The sequence below is a fragment of the Stegostoma tigrinum genome, unplaced genomic scaffold, assembly GCF_030684315.1.
Source record: "Stegostoma tigrinum isolate sSteTig4 unplaced genomic scaffold, sSteTig4.hap1 scaffold_165, whole genome shotgun sequence".
NCBI lineage: Eukaryota > Metazoa > Chordata > Chondrichthyes > Orectolobiformes > Stegostomatidae > Stegostoma > Stegostoma tigrinum.
In genome coordinates this window covers 5,153-22,823 of record NW_026728106.1, presented here as the reverse complement: position 1 = coordinate 22,823, position 17,671 = coordinate 5,153, and the positions used below count along the sequence as shown (strand labels likewise).

At 47.4% G+C, this 17,671-nt stretch overlaps 1 protein-coding gene across 5 annotated transcripts in view; it reads left to right on the top strand.

Annotated features, from left to right (window-relative positions):
- The window catches only part of LOC132207813 (complement C5-like), a 58,706-nt gene extending 41,740 nt beyond the window's left edge, over nucleotides 1–16,966 (top strand). For 4 of the 5 annotated variants that reach the window (XR_009443861.1, XR_009443858.1, XR_009443859.1 and 1 more), the window contains one exon: nucleotides 16,414–16,966. Coding sequence is in view for 1 of the 5 variants with exons in the window: in XM_059643663.1 (XP_059499646.1) it covers nucleotides 16,283–16,300; nucleotides 16,414–16,635 (240 nt within the window). In the remaining 4 variants the exon portion in view is untranslated. Of the gene's footprint in view, nucleotides 1–16,234; nucleotides 16,301–16,413 lie in introns of those variants that run through there. The other variant, XM_059643663.1, reaches the window with a different exon arrangement.
- Nucleotides 16,967–17,671: the final 705 nt, after the last annotated feature.

Below are 17,671 nucleotides of genomic sequence, written 5' to 3'. Positions count from 1 at the left end.
GCGATACAGTGACTGAGTGAAATGCGATGCAGTGACTGATGGAAATGGGGTGCCTTGACTGTGTGAAATGTTGTGCAGTGACTGTGGGAAAGGAGATGTAGTAACTCGGGGAATGGAGATGCAGTGACAGAGTGAAATGGGATGCAGTGAGTGAGGGTAATGGCATGCACTGACTGAGTGAACTGGGACGCAGTGACTGAGGGAAATGCAATGCAGTGACTGAGGATAGGACTCAGTGACTGAGGCAAATAGGACGCAGTGACTGAGTGTAATGGGGTGCAGTGACTGAGGGTAATGTGAGGCAGCGACTGAGTGAAATGGGCTGCAGTAACTGAGGGAAAGGAGATGCAGTGACTGTGGGAAATGTGTTGCAGTGATTTTCGGAATTGGGTTGCACTGACTGAGGGAAATGGGACGCAGTGACTGAGTGAAATGGGATGCAGTGAATGAGGAAAGGAGATGCTGTGACTATGGGAAATGGGTTGGAGTGACTGAGGGTAATGTGATACAGTGACTGAGGGAAAGGAGATGCAGTGAATGTGGGAAATGGGATGCAGTGACTGAGGGAAGTGGTCTGCTCTGACTGAGGGAAATGTGATACAGTGACTGAGGGAAATGTGATACAGTGACTGAGTGAAATGTGATGCAGTAACTGATTGAAATGTGATGCATTGACTGAGGGAAATGCAATGCAGTGACTGAGGGAAATGGGAGGGAGAGACTGAAATGGTATGCAGTGACTGAGGGAAATGGGAGTGAGTGACTGACTGAAATGGGAGGGAGTGACTGAGTGAAATGGGATGCAGAGACTGAGTGAAATGTGATGCAGTGACTGAGTGAAATGGGATTCGGTAACTGTAGGAAATGGGATGCGGTGTCTGTGTGGAATAGGGTGCGGTGAGTGAAGTGGGAGGCAGTGACTGAGTGAAGTGGGATGCCGTGACAGAGGGAAATGGGATGCCGTGACAGAGGGAAATGGGATGCCGTGACTGAGTGAAATGGGATGCAGTGACTGAGTGAAATGGGATTCGGTAACTGTAGGAAATGGGATGCGGTGTCTGTGTGGAATAGGGTGCGGTGAGTGAAGTGGGAGGCAGTGACTGAGTGAAGTGGGAGGCAGTGACTGAGTGAAGTGGGAGGCAGTGACTGAGGGAAATGGGATGCCGTGACAGAGGGAAATGGGATGCCGTGACTGAGGGAAATGGGATGCCGTGACTGAGTGAAATGGGATGCAGTGACTGAGGGTCATGGGATGCAGTGAGTGAGGGTCATGGGATGCAGTGACTGTGGGGAATAGGGTGCGGTGACTGAGCGAAAGGAGATGCAGGGACTGTGGGAAATGTGTTGCAGTGAATGTGGGAAATGGGATGCAGTGACTGAGTGAAATGGGATGCAGTGACTGAGTGTAATGGGATGCCGTGACTGAGGAAAGGAGACCCAGTGACTATGGGAAATGGAATGCAGTGACTGAGTGAAATGGGGTGCAGAGACTGAAAGACATGTGATGCACTGACTGCGTGAAATGTAATGTAGTGACTGAGAGAAATGGGAGGGAGTCACTGAAATGGGATGCAGTGACTGAGTGAAATGGGATGCAGTGACTGAGTGAATTGGGATGCAGTGACTGAGTGAATTGGGATGCAGTGACTGAGTGAATTGGGATGCAGTGACTGAGTGAAATGGGATGCAGAGACTGAGTGAAATGTGATGCAGTGACTGAGTGAAATGGGATTCGGTAACTGTAGGAAATGGGATGCGGTGTCTGTGTGGAATAGGGTGCGGTGACTGAAGTTCCTGGGATGCACTGTCTCAGTTGAATAGGATTCAATGTCTCTGTTAAATAAGATGTCGTGACTGAGTCAAATGGGATGCTGTGACTGAGTGAAATGGGATGCAATGACTGAGTGAAAATGGATGCATTGGCTGAGTGAAATGGGATGCATTGGCTGAGTGAAATGTGATGCAGTGACTGAGGGTAATGGGATGCAGTGACTGAAATGAGAGGGAGTGACTGAGTGAAATGGGAGGGAGTGACTGAGTGAAATGGGAGGGAGTGACTGAGTGAAATGGGAGGGAGTGACTGAGTGAAATGGGAGGGAGTGACCGAGTGAAATGTGAGGGAGTGACTGACTGAAATGTGAGGGAGTGACTGACTGAAATGTGAGGGAGTGACTGACTGAAATGTGAGGGAGTGACTGAGTGAAATGGGATGCCGTGACTGAGTGAAATGGGATTCGGTGACTGAGGGGAATAGGGTGCGGTGACTGAGGGAAATGGATGCACTGTCTCAGTTGAATAGGATTCACTGTCTCCGTTAAATAGCATGTAGTGACTGAGTCAAATGGAATGCTGTGACTGAGGGTGATGGGATGCACCGTCTCAGTTCAATGAGATTCACTGTCTCAGTTAAATGAGATGCAATGACTGAGTGAATATGATGAAGTGGCTCAGTGAAATGGGATGCAGTGACTGTGTGAAATGGGATGCAGTGACTGTGTGAAATGCGATGCAGTGGCTGAGTGAAATGGGATGCAGTGGCTGAGTGAAATGGGATGCAGTGGCTGAGTGAAATGGGATGCAGTGGCTGAGTGAAATGGGATGCAGTGGCTGAGTGAAATGGGATGCAGTGGCTGAGTGAAATGGGATGCAGTGGCTGAGTGAAATGGGATGCAGTGGCTGAGTGAAATGGGATGCAGTGACTGAGGGAAATGAGATGCATTGACTGAGGGAAATGAGATGCATTGACTGAGGGAAATGAGATGCATTGACTGAGGGAAATGAGATGTATTGACTGAGGGAAATGAGATGCAGTGACTGTGGGAAATGGAATGCTGTGACTGAGGGTAATGGGATGCAGCGTCTCAGTTCAATGAGATTCACTGTCTCAGTTAAATGGGATGCAGTGACTGAGTGAAATGGGATGCTCTGACTGAGGGAAATGGGATGCTGTGACTGATGGAAAGGAGACGCAGTGACTGTGGGAAATGGGTTGCGGTGACTGTGGGAAATGGGTTGCAGTGACTGTGGGAAATGGGAGGCAGTCACTGAGTGAAATGGGATGCAGTCACTGAGTGAAATGTGATGCAGTCACTGAGTGAAATGGGATGCTGTGACTCAGGGTAATGTGATGCAGTGACTGATGGTAATGGGATGCAGTGACTGATGGTAATGGGATGCAGTGACTGAGGGAAATGGGATGTCGCGACTGATAGAAATGGGATGCAGTGACTGAGGGAAATGGTACGCACTGAGTGAGTGAAATGGGACGGAGTGACTGCATGAATTGGGAGGCAGTGACTGAGTGAAATGGGGTGCTGAGACTGAGTGAAATGTGATGCAGTTACTGTCGGAAATGTGACGCAGTGACTGAGTGAAATGGGGTGCTGAGACTGAGTGAAATGTGATGCAGTTACTGTCGGAAATGTGACGCAGTGACTGAGGGAAATAGGATGCAGTGACTGAGTGAAATGGGATGCAGTGTCTGAGGAAAAGGAGATGCAGTGACTGTGTGAAATGGGTGCAGTCACTGTGTGAAATGGGTGCAGTCACTGTGTGAAATGGGTGCAGTCACTGTGTGAAATGGGTGCAGTCACTGTGTGAAATGGGATGCAGTGACTGAGTGAAATGCGATGCAGTGACTGACAGAAATGTGATACAGTGACAGTGGGGAAATGGTATGCAGTGACTGAGGGAAATGAGATGCAGTGAATGTGGGAAATGGGATGCAGTGACTGAGTGAAATGGTAGGGACTGACTGAAATGGTAGGGAGTGACTGACTGAAATGGTAGGGAGTGACTGACTGAAATGGCAGGGAGTGACTGACTGAAATGCGAGGGAGTGACTGAGTGAAATGGGAGTCAGTGACTGAGCGAAGTCGGAGGAAGTGACTAGGTGAAATGGGATGCAGTGACTGAGTAAAATGGGATGCAGTCACTGAGTGAAATGGGATGCAGTCACTAAGTGAAATGGGATGCTGTGACTGATGGAAATGGGATGCTGTGACTGATGGAAATGGGATGCTGTGACCGAGGGAAGTGTGATGCAGTGACTGAGGTTCATGGGAAGCAGTGACTGAGCGTCATGTGATGCAGTGAGTGAGGGCCATGGGAAGCGGTGACTGAGGGAAATGGTATGCAGTGACAGTGGGGAATAGGGTGCGGTGACTAAGGGAAATGGATGCACTGTCTCAGTTGAATAGGATTCACTGTCTCAGTTAAATAGGATGTAGTGACTGAGTCAAATGGGATGCAGTGACTGAAGGAAATGAGATGCAGTGACTGAAGGAAAGTAGATGCAGTTACTGAGGGTAACTAGATGCAGTGACTGTGGGAAATGGAATGCTGTGACTGAGGGTAATGGGATGCACCGTCTCAGTTCAATGAGATTCACTGTCTCAGTTAAATGGGATGCAGTGACTGAGTGAAATGGGATGCTCTGACTGAGTGAAATGGGGTGCTGTGACTGAGGGAAAGGAGATGCAGTGACTGTGGGAAATGGGTTGCAGTGACTGCGTGAAATGGGTTGCAGTGACTGCGTGAAATGGGATGGAGTGACTGAGGGTAATGTGATGCAGTGACTGAGTTCAATGCGATGCAGTTAATGGCGGAAGGAGATGCAGTGACTATGGGAAATGCGATGCAGTGACTGAGTGAAATGGGATGCAGTGACTGAGTGAAATGGGATGCCGTGACTGAGTGAAATGGGATGCCGTGACTGAGTGAAATGGGATGCTGTGACTGAGTGAAATGGGATGTGGTGACTGAGGGAAAGGAGATGCAGTGAATGTGGGAAATGGGATGCCGTGACTGAGGGAAATGGGATGCAGTGACTTACTGAAATGGGAGGGAGTGACTGAACGAAGTGGGAGGCAGTGACTGAGTGAAATGGGAGGCAGTGACTGAGTGAAATGGGAGGCAGTGACTGAGTGAAATGGGATGCAGTGACTGAGTGAAATGGGAGGCAGTGACTGAGTGAAATGGGAGGCAGTGACTGAGTGAAATGGGATGCAGTGACTGAGTGAAATGGGATGCAGTGACTGAGTGAAATGGGAGGCAGTGACTGAGTGAAATGGGAGGCAGTGACCGAGTGAAATAGGATGCAGTGACCGAGTAAAATAGGATGCAGTGACTGACTGAAATTGGAGGTCGTGACTGACTGAAATTGGAGGTCGTGACTGACTGAAATGGGACAGAGTGACTGAGTGAATTGGGAGGCAGTGACTGAGTGAAGTGGGTGGCTGTGACTGCGTGAAGTGGGAGGCTGTGACTGAGTGAAAAGTGATGCAGTGACTGAGTGAAATGCGATGCAGTGACTGAGGGAAATGGGATGCAGTGACTGATGGTAATGGGATGCAGTGACTGAGTGAAATGGGATGCAGTGACTGAGGGAAATGGTACACGGTGACTGAGGGAAATGGGATGCGATGACTGAGGGAAATGGAATGCGGTGACTGTGTGGAATGGGGTGCGGTGACTGACTAAAATGGGAGTGACTGAGTGAAGTGGGAGTCAGTGACTGAGTGAAGTGGGAGTCAGTGACTGAGTGAAGGGGGAGTCAGTGACTGAGTGAAGGGGGAGTCAGTGACTGAGTGACGGGGGTGTCAGTGACTGAGTGAAACGGGATGCAGTGACTGAGGGTAATGGGATGCAGTCACTGAGTGAAATGGGATGCAGTCACTGAGTGAAATGGGAAGCTGTGACTGATGGAAATTGGATGCTGTGAGTGAGGGCCATGGGATGCGGTGACTGACGGAAATGGGATGCGGTGTCTGAGTGAAATGGGATGCGGCGACTGAGGGGAATGGAATGCGGTGACTGTGGGGAATAGGGTGAGGTGACTGAGGGAAATGGATGCACTGTATCAGTTGAATAGGATTCACTGTCTCCGTTAAATAGGATGTCGTGACTGAGTCAAATGGGATGCTGTGACTGCGTGAAATGGGATGCAATGACTGAGTGAATATGACGGAGTGGCTGATTGAAATGGGATGCATTGGCTGATTGAAATGGGATGCAGTGACTGAGGGAAATGGGATGCAGTGACTGAAATGGGAGGGAGTGACTGAGTGAAATGGGAGGGAGTGACTGAGTGAAATGGGAGGGAGTGACTGAGTGAAATGGGATGCAGTGACTGAGTGACGTAGGAGGCAGTGACTGAGTCAAATGGGATGCAGTGACTGAGTGAAAGGGGATGCAGTGACTGATGGAAAGGGGATGCAGTGACTGAGGGTAATGGGATGCAGTGACTGAGGGTAATGGGATGCAGTGACTGAGGGTAATGGGATGCAGTGACTGAGGGCAATGGGATGCAGTGAGTGAGGGTCATGGGAAGCGGTGACTGAGGGAAATGGTATGCGGTGACTGTGGGGAATAGGGTGCAGTGACGAAGGGAAATGGATGCACTGTCTCATTTGAATGGGATGCAGTGACTGCGTGAAATGGGTTGCAGTGACTGCGTGAAATGGGTTGCAGTGACTGCGTGAAATAGGATGCAGTGACTGACTGAAATGGGATGGAGTGACTGACTGAAATGGGATGCAGTGACTGAGTGAAATGGGATTCAGTGACTGAGTGAAAAGGGAGGCAGTGACTGATGGAAATGGGATGCAGTGACTGAGTGAAATGGGATGCAGTGACTGATGGAAATTGAATGCAGCAACTGATGGAAATTGAATGCAGTGACAGAGTGAAATGGGATGCAGTGACTGATGGAAATGGGATTCACTGACTGAGGGAAATGGGATGCAGTGACTCTGGAAATGGGATGCAGTACCTGACGGATATTGGATGCAGCGTCCTTGAGAAATGGGATGCAGTGACTGAGTGAAATGGGATGCAGTGACCAAGGGAAATGAAGTGCAGTGACTCGGGGAATGGAGATGCAGTCACTGTGGGAAATGGGATGCAGTGACTGACTGAAATGGGATGCAGTGACTTAGCGAAATGGGATGCAGTGACTAATGGAGTTGGAGTGCAGTGACCACATCAGATTTGGTACTGGGTCATGAGCCCGGCCAGGTGTTAGATTTCAAAGTTGGTGATCACCTTGGTGATAGCGATCAGAATTCTGTTATGTTTACTTTAGTGATGGAAAGGGATAGGTGTACACCACTGGGCAAGAGTTATATCTGGGTGAAAGGCAATTACGATGAGATTAGGCAAGATTTAGAGAGCATAGGATTGGGAAGGAAACTGCAGGGGATGGGCCCAGTAGAAATGTGGAGCTTATTCAATGAAAAGCTCCTGTGCTTCCTAGATAAGTATGTACCTGTCAGGCAGGGAGGAAGCTGTAGAGCACGGAAGCCATGGTTTACGAAGGAAGTGGAATCTCTGGTCAAGAGGAGGCAGAAGGCTTCTGTTACTATAAGATGTGAATGCTCAGTTGGGGTGCTTGAAGGTTACAAGGTAGCCAGGAAAGACCGAAAGAGAGATCTCAGAAGAGCCAGGAGGAGACATGAGAAGTTGTTGGCGGATAGGATCAGGGTAAACCGTAAACTTTTCTGTCGGTATTTAAGGAATACAAGAATGACAAAAGTAAGATTAGGTCCAATTAAGGATAGTAGTGGTAAGTTGTGTGTGGAGTCAGATGAGATAGGGGAAGCGCTAAATGAATATTTTTCAACAGTATTCACTCTAGAAAACAACAATGTTGTCGAGGAGAATACAGAGATACAGGCTACTGGACTAGGTGGGATTGAGGTTCACAAGGAAGAGGTATTTGAAATCCTACAGAGGGTGAAGATAGCTATGACCCCTGGGCCGGATGGGATTTATCCTCGGGGAATCCGGGGAGGAGATTGCCGAGCCTTTGGTATTGATCTTTAACTCATCATTGTCTGCAGGAATAGTGCCCGATGACTGGAGGATAGCAATTGTGGTTCTTCTGTTCAAGAAGGGGAGTAGAGACAACCCTGGTAATTATCGGCCAGTGAGCCTTACCTCAGTTGTTGGTAAAGTGTTGGAAAAGGTTCTGAGGGATAGGATTTACAATCATCTAGAAAAGAATAAATTGATTAGGGATAGTCAGCACAGTTTTGTGAAGGGTAGGTCGTGCCTCACAAACCTTATTGAGTTCTTTGAGAAGGTGATCAAACAGGTAGATGAGAGTAAACCGGTTGATGTGGAGTATATGGATTTCAGCAAGGCGTTCGATAAGGTTCCCCAAAACAGACTATTGTACAAAATGCAGAGGAATGGAATTGTGGGAGATACAGCAGCTTGGATCGGAAATTGGCCTGCTGAAAGAAGACAGAGTGTGGTAGTTGATGGGAAACGTTCATCCTGGAGACCAGTTACTGGTGGTGTACCGCAAGGGTGGGTGTTGGGTCCACTGCTGTTTGTCATTTTTATAAATGACCTGGATGAGGGCGTAGAAGGATGGGTTAGTAAATTTGCAGACGACACTAAGATAGGTGGAGTTGTGGAGAGTGACAAAGGATTGGTTGCAGAGAGACATAGATAAGCTGCAGAGCTGGGCTGAGAGGTGGCAAATGGAGTTTAATGCAGACAAGTGTGAGGTGATGCACATCGGCAGGAGTAACCGGAAGGCAAAGTACAGGGCTAATGGTAAGATTCTTAGGAGTATACATGAGCAGAGAGATCTCGGTGTCCATGAACACAGATCCTTGAAAGTTGCCACCCAGGTTGACAGGGCTGTTAAGAAGGCCTACAGTGTTTTAGCTTTGATTAATAGAGGGATCGAGTTCCGGAACCGAGAGGTTATGGTGAAGCTGTACAAAACTCTGGTGCGGCCGCACTTGGAGTATTGTATACAGTTCTGGTCACCGCATTATAAGAAGGATGTGGAAGCTTTGGAAAGGGTGCAGAGGAGATTTACTAGGATGTTGCCTGGTATGGAGGGAAGGTCTTACGAGGAATGGCTGAGGGACTTGAGGGTGTTTTCATTTGAGAGAAGAAGGTTGAGAGGTGACTTAATTGAAACATGTAAAATAATCAGAGGGTGAGATAGGGTGGATAGGGAGAGCCTTTTTCTTAGGATGGTGACGGTGAGCATGAGGGCGCATAGCTTTAAATTGAGGGGTGAAAGATATAGGACAGATGTCAGAGGTAGTTTCTTTACTCAGAGAGTAGTAAGGGATTGGAACGCTTTGCCTGCAACGGTAGTAGATTCGCCAACTTTCGGTACATTTAAGTGGTCATTGGACAAGCATATGGACGTACATGGAACAGTGCAGGTTAGATGGGCTTGAGATCGACATGACAGGTCGGCACAAGATCGAGGGCCGAAGGGCCTGTACTGTGCTGTAATGTTCTATGTTCTATGTTCTATGGCTAGCTCTCCCTGTACTCCGTGTGATTTAACTTCCCTACTGGACCTCTGTGAGGAACCTTCTTGAACGCCTTACTGAAGCCCATATACGTCCATCTTTCTGCCTTAATCAATGCTCTTCATTACTACTTTAAAAAACTCATTCAAATTACATGAGTTATGATTTCCTGTGCACATGTGTCCTCGGATCCCATGGACTGTTTCCTGTTCTAACAGTCTTCAAATGGGGGATCTTGTCAAAAGCTTTGCTGATGCCCAAGTAGACTGTATCAAATGCATTGCCCTCATCCACACACCTAGTTAGCTCTTCAGTCATAGATTCATAGAGTCATACAGCACCGAATCAGGACCTTCAGCCCCAATCATCTGTACTGACCAGGTGTCCCAAACTTAACCGGTCCCATTTGCCTGCGTTTGGTATCCGTCTAAACCTTTCCTCATTGTGTACCTGTCCAAATGTCTTTTAAATACTGTAATATTATCTGCCTCTACCACGTCTGTTGGCAGCTCATTGCATTCACGCACCACCCTCTGTGTGCGACAAGTTGCCTCTCGGGTCACTTTTAAATCTTTCCCCTTTCACATTTGAACCTCCTCCCTTCTAGCTTTGGACTCCCCGACCTTGGCTATTCCCCTTATCAATGCCCATCATGATTTTTTACACCTCTGGAAAGTCACCCCTTCGTCTCCGATACGCCAGGGAAAAAGTCCGAGCCTATCCACCACTCCTCGTAAACCCTCCAGTCCCGGCAATGACCTTTTGTAATTATTTTTGCACTCTGTATAGTTTAACAGCATTCTTCCGACGGCAGGGTAACCAGAATTCACTGAAGTATTATGACATAGAACATAGAACATTACAGCGCAGTACAGGCCCTTCGGCCCTCGATGTTGCGCCGACCTGTGAATCCAACCTGAAGCCCATCTAACCGACACTATTCCATTACCATCCATATATTTAGCAATGTTCATTTAAATGCCCTTAAACTTGGCAATCTACTCCTGTTGCAGGCAGGGCATTCCGCACCCATACTACTCTCTGAATAAAGAACCTCCCTCTGACATGTGTCCCATATCTATCTCACCTCAATTTAAACCTATCTCCACTCGTGCTCGCCATCACCATCGAGGAAAAAGGCTGTCGCTGTCCACCCTATCTAATCCTCTGATTATCTTGTATGTCTCCATTAAGTTGCCTCTTCACCTTCTTCTGACAAAAACAGCCTCAAGTCTCGAAGCTTTTCCTCATAAGACCTTCCTTCCACACCAGACAAGATCCTAACAAACCCCCTCTAAATCCTTCCGATAATGTGGCGATCAGAACTGTACGCAATACTCCAAGCGCGGCTGCACCAGTGTTTTGTACAGCTGCAACATGACCTCATGGCTCCGAAACTCAATCTCTGTACCAATAAAACCTAACACGCCGTACGCCTTTTGAACAAGCCTATCAATCTCCGTGGCAATTTTCAGGGATCTACACACATGGACACCGAGATCTCTCTGCTCATCCACACCACCAAGATTCTGGGCAGCACGGTGGCTCAGTGGTTCGCATTGCAGCCTCGGGCAATCGTCTGTGCGAAGTTTGCACGTTCTCCCCGTGTCTGCTTGCATTTCCTCCGTGTCCTCCGGTAAAGGCGGATAAGGGAGAGGAGGGGAATATGTGTCTGGTGGCGGCATCCTGCTGGTGGTGGTGGAAATGGTGCCTGATGTTTGTATGGATGTGGGCATGTGGGTTGATAGGTAAGATCAAGTGGAAGCTTATTGCTGTCTTGGGAGGGAAGAGAAAAGGTGAGGGCAAAAGTGCGGGAGCTGGGTTGGACACAGTTGAGGGCCTTGTTGACCGCGGAGCCGGGGAATCCTCAGTTGAGGAAGAAGGTGGACATTTTGCAGGCTCCCTTGTTGATGTTGGCCTCATGAGAACATATTCGATGGAGATGGAGGAAGTGAAAGAAGAGGTTGGAGTCTTTACAGAAAGTGGGGTGTGAGGATATATAGACCAGGTAGCTGTGAGAGTCAGAGAGTTTGTAATGGATATTAGTGCGAAGCCTACCCCCAGGAATGGAAGCAGAAATGTTGAGGAAGGGAAGGGTGGAGTCAGAGATAGAGCAGGTGAAAGTGAGGGCAGGACGGAAATTGGAGGCGAAGTTGATGAAGTTTTCCAATTTCAGACAAGAGAGAGAAGCAGCCGGATGATATCATTGATGTATCGGAGAAAGTGTTGTGGGTGGGAATGTTCCACGTACCCCGTGAAGAGACAGGTATAACTCGGGCCCATGCAGGTGCCCGGAGCTGCTCCTCTTACCCGAAGAAAATGAGAGGAGTTAAACAAGAAGTTGTTGAGGGTGAGGATGAGGTCGACCAAGTGGAGGAGGGTGGTGGTGTGAGGGGAATGTTCAGTTCTTTGCTCCAGGTAGAAGAGGACAGCCCGAAGAACCTCCCGGTGGGGAATGGATGTGTAAAGGAATTACATGTTCATGGTAAAGAGGACGCAGCTGGAACCGGCAAACTGATGTTTTTAAACCTGCGTAAGATGTCAGAGTATTTCTGGATGTACGTGGGCAGGGCTTGGACCAGGGGACAGAAGATTGAGTCAAGGTAGGAAGAGATGAGTTCTGTGGGGCAGGAACAGGCTGAAACAATGGGTCTGCCAGGACAGTCTCATTTGTGGATTTTTAGGGGGCGTAGGAGCAACCTGTGGGGAGCTGTGGCCTTTCAGCTTGGAAGCAGAGGGGGAAGATCACCGGACAGACCAAGATCAGTTACTGTAGTAGATACAATGGCCCGGTGCGGTCATGATCCAGGAGAAGTTGGAGGAGGTATCTGAGAGCTGGCGCTCAGCCTCTGCAAGATAGACTTCAGCTCACCAGACCACAGCAGCACCACCTTATCGGCAGGCTTAATAACAAAGTCAGGGTGAGATATGAGTGCGTGGAGGGCAGTCAGTTGGGCAGGACGTAGGTTGGGTTTGGTGCGGGGAACAGAGAAATTGAGGTGATATCACGTCGACAGTTCTCAATGAACAGATTGAGTGCACCTGCATTCCCACCTTAACAATTCTGCACTGAGGGGGTCTGCACTGAGGGGTGCCATTAACTGTATATTTTTCCGTAATAGTTGATTTCCCAAAGTGGAGCATCTCACATTTAATGGATTAAAATCCACTTGCAGTTTCTGCAACTGATCTGTATCCTTTTATGACGTCTACACTCATCACGATTCTACCAATCATTCTATTGTCTGCAAACTTGCTAACCCATCCATCTATATTTTCACCTCAGTCATTTTGTATAGACCACAAACAGCAGAGGTCCCAGCACAGATCCCTGCGGAACACCAATCGTCCTGGATCTACAGCCTGAAAAGCACCTTTCCACCACTTGCCTCTGTCTTCTCTGGGCAAGCCAGTTGTGAATCCAAGCATCCAAGCCACCATGGACTCGGTGCATCTTAATTTTCTGGATGATCCTACCATGAGGCACCTTGTTGAAAGTATTGCTGAAATCCATGAAAACAATATCCACTGCTCTACCTTCATTGATCACATTCGTCACCTCCTCAAAAAATTCAGTCAAGTTAGGAAGACATGACCTGCCCTGCACAAAGCCATGCTGACTGTCCCTAATTAGGCCATGCTGTTCCAAATACAGATAAATACAATCCCTAAGAATTCTCTCCAATAGCTTCCCAATGAACGATGAGAAACTCGCTAGTCGAGAGTTTCCTGGATTGACCCTATTTCCCTTCTTGAACAGAAGAAGAACATTTAGCAACTTGCTAATCCTCCAGTACCCCTCCAGTGGCTACCAAGGATACAAAGATATTGCTGACTGCCCCGACAATCTCCTCTCTCACCTCGCTCAAAAACCTTGAGTAGATACCATTGGGTCCTGAGGACTTATCCACCTTAATGCTCTTTCTTGATTTCAAAATGCTGTTATCATATTCGCATGCTCCACACAAATCCCACTATCCTCCATACCCTTCGCCTGAGTGAATAGTGATGCACAGTACTCATTTAGGATCTTGCCCACATCCTCTGCTTCCAAACACAAGTTCTCTCCTTTATCCTGAATGGTCGTACCTTCTTGCTATTTATCCCCTTGTTTTAGATGTATGCACAGAATGCCTTGGGATTTCCTTCAACCCTCCTTGCCAAGGTCATTTCATAGCCTTTCTTTCTCTGCTTTCTTTATGTCGGCCCTGTTCGATTTTAGCTTCGTAAACCTGACATATTTTTGTTTTTCCCTTTTGACGAACTTCACAACCTCCCCAATTATCCAAGGGTCTTTTACCTCGCCATCCTTGTCCTTCCTCCTTCCTGATCCTAAACTCATAAGCAGGCCTTTAAACAATTCCCAAATGGCAAATGTGACAGCTCCTCCCAATTAACACTCCCCAGCTCCTACCTAAAACTGATATAATTTACTCTCCCCCAAGGTCCTGACTTGTCCTTCTTCATAGCAATCTTAAAATTGAAGGAGTTGTGATCACTATTTCCAAAATGCTTTCCCACCCTTCTCACCAGTTACCTGACCAGGACAAAGTCCAGTATGGCCCATCTTCTATCCACATACTGTGTCAAGAAACTCTCTTGGATAGTCTTAACAAATTCAGCCTCATTTAAACTCTTGTTGTAAGGGAGTCCCAGTCAATACCGGGGAGGTGAAATTCACTGACTGTGACAACTCTGAGTTATTGCATCGTTTCAAAAGCTGCCTACATATTTGTTCCTCAGTGTGTCAGTGGCTACAGGGGAGCAGGCTATTAGTTTAATCTGATCAGAGTGATTGTGTCTATCTTATTTTTCAATGCTACCTCTATTGCCTCAGTGGGCAAGCCCTCCAGAATGTCCTTTCGAGGTGCAGATGTAACATTTCCCACAGGTTCGGAGTGCACCTCCTTCTTTTACCTTCCCCTCTATCTTGTCTGAAGCAATGAAACCCTGGAACATTGAGCAGCCAGTCCTGTCTCTGTCTCAACCAAGCCTCTGTAATGGCCTCAACATCAGAGTCCCATGTACTGATCCAGGCTCTAAGCTCATCTGCCTTACCTATAATACTCCTTGCACTGAAATAAACATATTTCAGCTTGTTCATGCCACCATGTTCATGTACCTGTCTCTGGCTGCCATTCTTTTCTGATTTATTGGTCCTAGCATGTACCTGCCATCAATTCATCTACTTGCTGACCTGCTGCTCTGGTTCCCAGCTGCCTGCCAGTCTTTAAATCCTCCCAAGTAGCACTAGCAAACCTCCCTGTTGAGGGTATTTGTTCCCGTTCAGTATAGGTGCAACCCATCCCTCTTACACAGGTCACCCCTTGCCCAAGAAGCGGTCGCAATTATCCATGAAGCTGAAAGCCTGCCCCCAGTACCAGCTCCTTAACCAATGCATTCATCTCACCTATCTTTCTCTGACTTAACTCACTAACATGTGGCACTCGTGGCAACCCATAAATTATTACCCTCTAGGTCCTGCCTTTCAGCCTCTTTGCCAACTCCTTATACACAGTCCGCAGGATCACATCCCTCTTTCTACCTACGTCATTGGTACCAATGTGCACAATGGCCTCTGGCTGCTCACCCTCCCCGTTAAGAATTTGTTGCAACCACTCAGAGATTTCCTTGACCTTGGCACCAGGGAGGCAACACACAGCCCTGGTATCTCAAATGTGGCTACAGAAACTATGCCCCCAACGAATGAGTCTCCAACCACGATCACTCACTTGGATTTACCTGACCCTGTCCCACAGCAGGGCGGTTTGTACAACGGACCTGGCTACTGCTGATTATATAACCGTTCCGGTTTAGTTTTAGATCAGTGTTAACCTTGATGAAGTGGATAGCCAAGCACCTCAGTGGTCTACAGTACAGGAGAAATAAATTCTTAAGCTCACGGATTCTGTGAGAGTCAAAGACAAGCACTGAATTTTTCTAACCTCATTTCCAACACCTGGCCCATCGCCCTGCATGGCTTGGATAACACTTGCACATTTAAACCAAATGTAAGGATGATGGTAAGGACATGGAATTTTGTGATATGGTCATATTCTCTCTTGTTGGAGCTGATTGCTGCTTAGCACTTGTGTGGTGCAAATGTTACTTATCCTTTGTCAGGCCAAGCCTGATAATTGTCCAAGTCTCACTGTATTTTCTCATCGTTGACTTCACTGTTGGAAAAGTCATGAATTCTGCTGGACACCTGGACAATATTCAATGAACATTCATGTCTCCACTTTGGTTCAAGTGAAGACATGACTTCAACCAGTGCAGGTATCCAGTGAATGCCACTGACTCAACTTCCTATTCCTCTGCTGAACACCACATTCAATCAGAAGTTGCCAGGGTGGAAATGACAGATTGCAGTTTCCTTCCTTTTCAAGCTCAGGATCTCTGATCATATTTGTGGTAAATCCTGAATGAGGTTGCGAGAAGTGTGGCATGACGAAAAGTAAACTGAGCCTCAGTGTGCAGCTGTTTGACAGCACTGTCATCCAGATGTTGCATTACTTTGCTGATGATTGAGAATACATTGAGGTCATAATTGGTCAGGACAATTTGTCTGCCGATTGCGTGATAGGTCATCTTTCTCTGAAATGTGAGTGTCGCAAGTGTTTAAAAATGTACTGGAAAACATTTACTGTTGGTGTGCTGACCTTGGGGCACATTGTTCCAATACAGTTTGTGGGATGCTGCCAGGTGCTATGGCATTTGCAGTATCCAGAACATTCAGTCTTGTCATTGCGTGAAATAATTTGAATTGCGTGTAAGTAAAGATCTGTGATGCCTCCTCAGGATGAGCGCAAGAAGATCATCCAGACTGATGCTATGAATGGTTTCATCTGCTCCTTCACCTTTTGTTCGTAACATCTTGTAATAACTGCCATGTAGCCTGATGAGAAACTAAAGCTCATCTTGATTCATTTGCATTCGAAGGTGCCTATTTTTCCCAAACAAAAGGACCCATCACTGAGCGGGAAGTATGGAGAATGTTCTCGACATCAGTGGTGAGACAATGCTGGATCTTGACCAGCAAAACCATTGTTGTGTTGTTGAAATGCAAACAAAAATCTATATGATGTAAACTTTATTCTCAGCTAATCCCTTTCTCAAATGACAGATTGTGATGTCGGTTCCTGGAAAGCCTCCATTGTTGGAGGACGAGAAGCCGTATCCAATTGAAGCAGCACAGGCTTTTGCGATGACTGTGGAAACCACTGCTTATGCCTTGCTTCAAGCATTGTCAAGGAATGATATTGACTATGCAACACCGATTGCGAGGTGGCTAACGATGCAACAGAACTATGGTGGTGGGTTTCACTCGACGCAGGTAAATGCTTGAGATCACAACAGCAGGCATTCAGATATTTCCATTGATCATGTTACTAACTGGTGGTTGTTGCAGTTTGCAATCAAACTGGACACTGCATTTTCATCTGCACGTTTGGTGCATTGGCACAAATTCCAGCTCTTCAATGGTGTTAATCCTTGGTTAAATTCTTACATGCACTTTGTCTGTGCATCAGTTTTCCTTTTGGCATTGTCCTTGAAAAGTACCTGTTTGTGCAAACCTTCACTTACTTGTCATAGGATCATTGAGGGACAGCATAATAGAGTGCTATGGCAATGGAACAGACCCTTCAGCAAATTGTATGTGCCCTCACAAGATGCGAGTCCCGAACTATTCTCATCACATTTCCCAGCACTTGACCCAGAGCCTTGTATGCCTTGGTATCGCAAATGACCAATCAAAGACTTGTTAAGTGTTATCATGGTTTCTGCCTCTACCATCCACACAGTCGGTGCGTTCCACATTCTCACCACAGTTTGGGTGCAAAAACAAGTCAGTTTCCTCGAGAGATAGTAGGAACTTGCCAATTCTGGAGAATCTGAGAGAACAAGGAGTAGAACTGGATGAACACAGCGGGCCGAGCAGCATCAGAGAAGCAAGAAAGCTGACGTTTCGGGTCGACACCCTTCTTCAAAAATGGTGGGGGGAGAAGGGGATTCTGAAAAAAATAGGGAGAAGTGGGGAGGCAGACAGAAGATTGGTAAAGGAGAAGTTAGGTGAATTGTCCTGTGCTGTCCACTTACTGTCCCCTGCTCCAGAATCATAGAATAAGAGAATTCTCCAGAATTAGACCATAAGGCCATGAGACATAGGAGTGGAGGTAAGGCCATTCGGCCCATCAAGTCCACTCCGCCATTTAAATCATGGCTGATGGGCATTTCAACACCACTTCCCTGCACTCTCCGCGTAGCCCTTGATTCCTTTTGAGATCAAGAATTTGTCGATCTCTGCCTTGAAGGCGTCCAACATCCCGGCCTCCACTGCACTCTGCGGCAATGAATTCCACAAGCCCACCACTTTCTGCCTG